We start from the raw sequence: 9,235 nt of genomic DNA, 5'->3' as shown, positions 1-9,235 counted from the left end.
AGGAAGATGATGGAAAAGAAGAGGCATAAAGAAAGGAGGATGATGATGTTAACGATGCTATGGATAATTTTGATAAATATGGATGATTTAAAAAGTTTATTATGAATAATTTATTAAATATTGTGAATAATTTTATTTATAAAGTTTAAAATATTTTGAATGATTTATTATTTATAATAGTTAAATATTCTATATAATAAAGTTTTACAAGTTTACTGTTCACATTTATCCATGCTTTGTTTATATCAAAGTATTTTAAATAAACTATTAACTAATTCACCTCAACTAGTCCTCCTGGTTTATAGTGTCTGTTAACATTTTTAGAGATACTATAAGCACCTCTCATTTCATGAAAAAATGTCCAAAATCAATTTGATGAATTCATAAACAATTATTGTTAACTCCCAAGAAAACATTCCCCCTGCCGGTCGAGCTTGATAATGAAATAAAGGGTAAGCCTAAGTTGCTAATTTAAGTGATAAAGATCTTAATAAATTACTAAAAATGTTCAATGCTCTAATTTAAATGAGGTCCACTAAATGCTATATAAAGAAATGATATCAATCTACAATGCTAGTTAAATGGACAAAAAGAGCAAAGTTCTAAATGCTATAATTTAAATGAAATCCATGATAATAAACTTTGTTAACATTTCCAAAGAATTAACTAAGCTTACCAAAGAAAAAATATATAAATATAACAATCAGGCCCGCCCTAAGGCGTTGTTCGTATTTGGGTTTTCAAAATAACCCAACCAAATCAATTGTCACTTCACTCTCCCTCTCATCCTTCAAATTAATCAAGTCATTAACTAAAATACTAAAATATTCTTTATTTTAAATTATAATTATTTATTTTATTTATATATATCAATACCCTTTAAGTAATTTTACCAAAAAACATCATCACTTCCTCAAAATTATCACCAATCATTACCAATAATCATTTTTCTCTCTTTCAAGGTTATTTAAATAACCTAGGCCGAACAAGCCCTAAGATAATGTCAGCTAACAGCACATAAAATCAGAAAAATAAAATTTTTATTTAATAATAAGAACAAAATTTGATATGTAGTTGACACGGTTAACCAAATATTTAATCAACTAAATTATGTTTTTTTTTTCAAAATAATACGAACTTATTATATTTATTTAATAAAACATAAAATATAATCACTTGATTAAAAAATAAGAATAAATTTATTTTTCGCTTAGGACACACCCAACTCAGAACCTCTACCACCGTTAATAAGTCTCTCACAAGAACCTATGATACAACTAGGGATGACAACGGGTACCTTACCCGACGGGTAGTTAAGTAGCCATTCTCGAACCCAATTTTAATTTCACTACCCGACCCCGACCCCGAACCCGACATGTATCTCTACTTCAATTTCCACCTCCAATTTATCGGGTACCCGATCCCCGACGGGTACCCCATTACCCGATTAAAGATTATAAATATAGAAAAAAAAAGAAACAAAATTTTAATAAATAATTTTAAAATTAGTAATATAGAAATGTTAAAAGTACAAATAAAACATTATTTACCAATATACTTATTTTTGTAGATCTTGAAGAAGATATGGAGAAAAATAAGAATGAAAATTGAAGAAAAAAATTTAGAGATTGAACATGAAGAACCTGAGAGAAAAGTAATATTTTGTTATTAAAACAAAAGTCGATGTTGAATACTATATAATATAAAGAAATATTCTTTTTTAGAATATAAGAAATTTAAAGTTAGAGTGTCGTATTTATGACAATATGGATAAGATCAAATTAAATGATATATTTATAATATAATTGTAATGATTAAGCATTTAAAAAGTCACACATAATTAAATTTTAATAAAAAAATAATTTTAATATTAATATAATCGGGTATCGGGTTTGGGTTTCGCACACTCCCTATCCCCGTACCCGACCGGGTATCTTCTCCCCCTCACCATGGCCGACCCCGAACCCGATTTAAAATACCTGAACCCGACTATCGGGTATCCTTGGGTATCGGACATACGGGTACCCATTGTCATCTCTAGATACAACAATTAACACCAATTTATTTATTTTTAAAAACTTTACACGATTCTATATTTATTCACTCACTCACTTAAACTTAATTAAGTTGTTCTTATTAAAAATCCAACCTTAACTTTTGATTTCTTAAATTAAAGAAGGCACACTCTAATAAGGTAAATGCACTATACATCTAAGTTTCAATTAATTAAATTAGACTACCAATTAATCTTATTAAAAAAATACAGTTAACCAACTAGGTTAAATATTCTTACTTAATATATTCAATTAATTACAAAAATGGTAATGATAAAATAAAAAGGGTTATGTTGAAATTTGGCGGCAACCCGGTTAAAACGGTAAACCATCCCTGAAAACATGATGTAAATAACAGTAAAAAGTAAAAACTACGTCTCTCCTTCTCTCTCTTCTGCAATCTCTCTCTTCTTTCTCCATTGAAGCAATGCAGAAATCAAGAGAAAGAAAGAGTTCCCCAAATGGGTAAATCTACTGAGGAGGATTAGGGTAGAGAGGGAGGAGGGTGGTAATAATTAAATTACCAAACACTTGATCAGCCTTTCTCTCACCCCATCCATATCTCATACTAATATAATTTAGTTTCTTTTTTTCAAATAATCTTACAAAAATGGACGCTACACGACGAGTCTTATGTAACAATCATGAATTGTTCAATCCTATGCTCGCCATGGGAATGCAGATTTCCTTAATCCTTGTTCTTTCTCATCTTTTTCAAATTGTCTTGAAGCCACTCGGTCAGCCCGGACCCATTTCTCAGATTCTGGTAACCTAGCTAACTTTATTTGAAAAAGAAAAACAAATTATGTAACTAACTAACAACCTTAATCGTTTTTTGTTTTCATGGCTGTTGCAGTCCGGTTTCGTGTTGGGTCCTTCTTGTATATCTCGTATACAGTACATTAAACGTGTGTTTTTCCAAGACATGTCTGGTGATTACTACGAAACAATGGCATTATTTTCTCGAATAATTTTCATGTTCTTAATCGGACTCGAGACCGACATAGGTTACCTAGTTCGAAACCTACGTTCCGCAACTACAATCGCGGCCGGCGGTTGCATAACATGCACCATCTTTGCGGCCGCGATAACACCTTTCATATACCACCAAACCGCCGCCCACGGTCCGACTTTCACTATGGTCTTGATGCTGGCGGTTGTCTTCTCGAACGCGGCCGCGCCATTCGTGATTAGAATCGCGGTGGAGCTTAAGTTTGCGACGACGGATTTCGGTAGGTTGGTTATTTGTTCATCGTTGATTAGCGACATGTACGCGGTTTTGTTGGTTGTGATTAGCTCGAGGTCGAAGCATAGTCGGTCTTTGATGACATGGTTACTATACGGGTTACTCGCGTTGGTTCTTGTTATAGCGGTTATAGTGGCGAATATGTATTTGACGAATTGGTTGAACAGGAAGAACCCTAATGAGAAACACTTGAAGAACACGGAAGCGTTTATTATTCTTTCAATCATTGTGATAACCGCGATGATTATTGAGTATATGGGTTTTAATAGTATGATTGCTTGTTTTTTATTGGGGTTGATGTTTAGAAGAGCTGGGAAAACTACGAGGACTTTGTTGCCGAAATTGAATTATGCGGTTCATAACTTTATATATCCGGTTTATTTAGGGTATGTCGGGTTTCAAGCTGATATTACGAGTATAAATAGTTTGCAAGGTTTGTCTTGTGTTGTGGTTGTGGTTTTGTTGGGTCTTGGAGGGAAGATTACGGGAACTTTGGCGGCGTGTCATCATCTTGGAATTTCGCTAAGGGAAGGGGTTCTCTTTGCCTTTCTTATGAATGTTAAAGGACATGTTGATCTTGTTGCATTGTCAATTGGTCTTCAAAATAAAGTAAGTCTTTTTACTTTAGAAAACAGTTTATTACTTATAAGTAAATGAATCCATGTCTTGTTTGTGAAAGTAGAATTATGACATACATGAAAATTGGTCATAAAAAAGTCTAGATTCTCTAGTTCAACATTGAGCCACGAAATCTAAATGGGTATCCCAAAACTCTTATGTTAATGGGTATTCCATCGGTTGGCTCTACCCTAGAACTATCTTTGTTATGAAAAAAATTTACAAACATAAATTGTAGAAATGTTCAAACTAATAATTTGAAATTATGTTATGGGTGTTATGATTTAGTTAATGAGATCAACTAAAATAATTGTTTGTTATTCATATTTGTTTATTTTTCTATAAATTTGGATGTATTTTCATTAGTTAATAGAGCAGCAAAAGAAGTCTTTAATTCATCATCAATCCCTCTTCTAGCCTAACGTCAACAAGATATGGACCCCAGCCTCCTTGAGAGTTCATGAGTTCTAGTCTACAAGACAGAAAATTCTGCGTCTAGCTAAATGACTAATTGTGTTTGCGGGTTGTATGCTAACCTCATTATGACCACATTTTTTTTTAGTTTAACATCAAATTTTTTTTCTAAAAACTGCATGTTATTATGTTCTTGATTTTTAAAGTAACCGATCAAATATTTTGTTGTGGAAATAACCATTGGAGTAAAACTTAATGATTCTATTATCTCATAGTTTGTACGACGCTACTTTACGAGAATATTGACATCCACCTATTATTCTGAGATGATCTTCAAAACCATTACTTTTGCATCACAACTACAAAAACTTAACTGTCATTCATCTTAGACATTTCATCCCTCACCATGTTAAAACATGGAGATGTCACTCAACATATCTCTCAAGACACCACTTTACGAGATTCTCTAGACATTTGACCTTGGCAATTATCCTTAAAGCTGTAGTATCAAGAATTTATATGTTTTCTAATTTAATTTAGAATTTACTAGTTTGAGAGGAAGTATAGAAATATTCAAACTAGTAGTATTATTTTCTACAAATAGTGATGTATTTTCATTAGTCTTTAATCACTCCCAAATTCTCAATCTAAAAATATACAATGACTAATGCCAACACCTAATTTAAGTTTTTCTTGGTCACATTTTGATTTTAACAATCTTTATCATTCATTTTTCTTCTTATATATTATGATTGATTCGTGTTAATGTGTTTGTTAGTGCAGATTGTAACAAGTCCCGATTTTTATCCATTGATGGTTGTAACTTTAGTGGTTAACACATTAATAGTCGGACCAACAATAGTCTGCATGGTTCGAAGAGAAACCGACACTTTAGGTTACGGCCATCTTTCACTCGAATGGCAAGATCCAGAAGTCGAACTAAGAATGTTAGTATGCGTTCACGGACCACGCCATGTTGCAACAATGGTCGGACTCATAGCGGCCTTACGAGGCCCCGACCGAGGCCCCGTAAACGCATTCATGATGCATCTAATCGAACTCCCCGAAAAAACCAACACCGACCTAATGTACCACCAACGAGAAGACGACGAGCTAAGTGACGACGATGCCTACGGAGGAAACGACGTTGTCGAAATCAACCAAGCCGTCGATAACTTCAACGCGGAAACCGGCGTTTTAATTCATCAAACAAAAGCCGTCTCCCCATTCTTAAACATGCATTCCGACGTTTGCGATCGAGCAGAGGGAATGCGCGCGTCAATGATCTTCCTCCCATTTCACAAACATAGAAGAATCGACGGGAGGATGGAAACGGGGAAAGATGGAATTCGAACCGCGAATCAGAAAGTTCTACGTCACGCGAAATGCTCTGTCGCGATTCTCGTCGATCGCGGTATCTCGCGATCGTCGCAATCGTCGGGGGCAGAGTCTTTGCAGCAAGTGGCTACTTTGTTCTTTGGAGGACCGGATGATCGTGAAGCATTAGGGTTTAGTAAACGATTGGGCATGCATCATCATATGAACTTAACTATTATTAGATTTTTACCGGAATCATCGAAAGGTGGACAATATGTCGGTGTTAATATTGCACATAAAGAGGATAACGTTGTTATGGCGGTTACTGATCGAGAAGCCGAGAATGAAGCCGACACTGCCATGCTTACCGATTTCTACAACAGGTTTATTTTATTTTATTTTTACGAACTACCATTACACCACCGCACAACAACATATTGTGACATTTTGGTCACTTAGTTCGACTATTTTTACGACACGTTTATAAGTAGGGTTTATCATTGAATAGGTATGTGACGACGGGAATAGTGGGATATGTGGAGAAATACGTTGAGAACGGGAATGATACGGCGTCGGCGTTGAGAGAATTGGCGGATTTGTATACTTTGTTTATTGTGGGAAAAGGTGGAAGAGGACAATCGCCATTGACGATTGGAATGAGCGATTGGGAAGAATGTCCAGAGTTGGGGACAGTTGGAGATTTATTGGCGTCTTCAGATTTTGATACGAGTGGTTCTGTTCTTGTTGTTCAACAACATAGAATATCGAAGAATGAGGATGATAAATAATAGATAATTAATTTAGATAGAAAAAACAACATTTATATATTTTTTTCATTATATATTATGTATAATAAGTACGTTGAAATTAGGTTAGATGAAGAAGAAGAATACCCATTTCATTGGTACCATCCAAACTGTTGCCGTTACTGCTTGATGGCGACGGGAATGGCGGCGGATTGGAGAAATGGGGTTGTACGTACTTACTTTGTAAACGAACTTTTAAATAGTTTAGGGTTGTTTCGTTTTTACTTTTATTTATGTACTTGTTCTAGAGTTATTTTTTTAAGAGGAAATTTACATGTTTCTCAATTAAAAAAAAATTACACAAATCTTGTCATGGAAGATCCCTTCGGGCCATGAATTTTGGGTGCCCCCAACTGGTAAAAAAAAAAAAGTGAACAAATATTATCGACCCTATTTTAGTTAAAAAAAAAATGTTTTTCTTGAGATTTAAATGACCAAATAAAAATTTGCATTTTACCTCTTAAACCACTACATTAAACCCTTTTGTATTATTATTATTTTTTTAAACTAAAATCTATTTTATTTTTTAAATGGGTTGAATAAACTTAAATAGTTGGTTTTTTTTAATGAATCGTCCCAAATTCTCTATTTGTTAGGATTTATGTATTAAGTTTTAGGGACCGAGTGTTATATAAACTCGTGTTATCACACCAGTATGTTATATGTTATCACTTTTGTAATAATCTTCTCAACAATAGTTTCTCTATTCTGAGTGGACGTAGTTAAATTTATCTTGGTGAACCACGTTAAATCTTTGTCTTTCTTTATGGTTTACGTCATTTATCGCATTGCTTATCACACTAGTATGTTATATGTTATCACCTTTGTAATAATCTTCTCAACAATAGTTTCTCTATTCTGAGTGGACGTAGCCAAATTTATCTTGGTGAACCACGTTAAATCTTTGTCTTTCTTTATGGTTTACGTCATTTATCGCATTGCGATACAACAAATTGGTATCAGAGTAATGTTAAATCGGTCGTTTGTTTTTTCTTTAATTGAGATGAAAACAGTAAGCATTAAAATCGATAAATTCACGGGGATAAACATTTTTAGCTTATGACAGCTCAAGATGCGGGTTTTCCTGAAACAATAAGGCGGGGGTACTAGAAATGTTGTCGGAAACATATATAACTGATGTGATGACCATTTTGGAGGAGAAAACACATTCAACACTATTGTTGTGCCTTGTAGATGATGTAATCATCGAAGTTTAAGAGGAGGAGGTCACTGAGTTATGGTTGAAATTGGAGAGTCTCAATATGACGAAGTCGCTCACAAACAAGTTGTTTATAAAGCAACAGTTATTCACCATGCGAATGCTAAAAGGTATGCAAATCAGAGAACACCTAGATCAGTTAAATTTTATTATGTTAGAAGAAATATCAATGTTAAGGTTGATGATGGGGATGTTGCCTTAATTTTGTTAATATCTTTGTCTTCATCATATGAAAACTTTGTTCAGTCTTTCATTATTGAGAAACATACAGTAAATCTGGAAAATGTTAGATCTGCTCTTCATTTAAGGGATCTACGCTATATGGCGGCTGATACAATTACAGATAGCCAAACTTCAAGATTGTTTATTAGCGGAGGTAACGATCGAGATAAAGAAAAGAAACGCAACAAGTCGTTTACTTCAAAGGGTTTTATGCCGACTAATATATGTAATTATTGCAAAGAGAAAGGACATTAGAAGAATGAATGTCCTTTAAGAAAAATCCACAGAAATCTGGTTCTAGTTCTGCAACTTTTGTAGAAGATAATACATTATCTGATGATAATATTGCTCTAGTGGTAGACAGACACACCCATCAAGTTGATGCATGAGTTCTTAATTCTAGAGATTTATATCATATTTGTCCTCCAAAAGAGTGGTTCGAATCTTACAAACAATGTAGATGGTGATAATGTTTTTATGCCCAATAGTTCTGTTTGTAAGTAGTTGAGATTGACTCAATCAAGATCAGAACACATAATGGTATATTCTATACACTAAATGAGGTCATACATGTAACACGTTCCACTTATTATTAAAAATTTAATATCTCTCAGTATGCTAAAAAATAAGGGATTTTGGTTCAATGGTGAAAATGGAGTTCTGAATGTCTATAAAGTTTTGATGTTATTCTAAATGATGTAAAAAATGGCACTCTATATTTTTACAAGGTATTATTGTCTCATTTATGTTTCTGTTGCATCCTCAGATATTCACAAGGATGACATGACTAAACTTTGGCACATGAGGCTTAGTCATATGAGTGAAAGTAGTAGTGTTAACAAACATGTGGAGTTAGAGACGACTCTATAAAAGGAGAAAGAATCACACATTAAGACTTCGAGGGCCAACTGTCAAGAGTATGAACAATTAGATTCTCAATTATATGAAATTATTAATGAGAGTGTAGTTGAAGGTCGGTTAAGGAGAATTGGAGTTAGACCACCTCAGAAATACGGTTATGAAGACATGATTGGTTATGCACTAAATGTTGTTGAGAAGAGGATATAGATAAAAAAGTAGGAACTACTAACTTTCCTACTGATATTTTCACCAAGCGGGTTTTCATAGCAAGTTCCTACATTATTTGAACTTTCAAAACTGTTAAGTTGCCTTAGGGCCAACTTTAGAAAGAGAGATAGAGAAATTGGAACATTTGGGAATTGACTAATGCATCTGAGCCATCTGAGAATTTACTAATGTATTAAGGCCATCTGACATTGACGAATGTATTTGTGTCATTTGACACCGACGAGTGCATCTAGGTCATCCAGCACTGGCA

At 33.8% G+C, this 9,235-nt stretch overlaps 1 protein-coding gene across 1 annotated transcript; it reads left to right on the top strand.

The window, feature by feature from the left end:
- The first annotated feature begins 2,664 nt into the window (after positions 1-2,664).
- On the top strand, positions 2,665-6,485 carry LOC124931813 (cation/H(+) antiporter 2-like). Its single transcript, XM_047472383.1, has 4 exons — positions 2,665-2,820; positions 2,911-3,949; positions 5,111-6,032; positions 6,158-6,485. The coding sequence occupies exons 1-4, from the start codon at positions 2,665-2,667 to the stop codon at positions 6,435-6,437; spliced, it is 2,397 nt and encodes a 798-aa protein (XP_047328339.1). The 3' UTR covers positions 6,438-6,485.
- Positions 6,486-9,235: the final 2,750 nt, after the last annotated feature.

Source organism: Impatiens glandulifera, chromosome 1 (genome assembly GCF_907164915.1).
Source record: "Impatiens glandulifera chromosome 1, dImpGla2.1, whole genome shotgun sequence".
NCBI classification, from domain to species: Eukaryota; Viridiplantae; Streptophyta; class Magnoliopsida; order Ericales; family Balsaminaceae; genus Impatiens; species Impatiens glandulifera.
The sequence above is the reverse complement of the archived record's forward strand: the minus strand, read 5'-3'. Positions and strand labels throughout refer to the sequence as shown.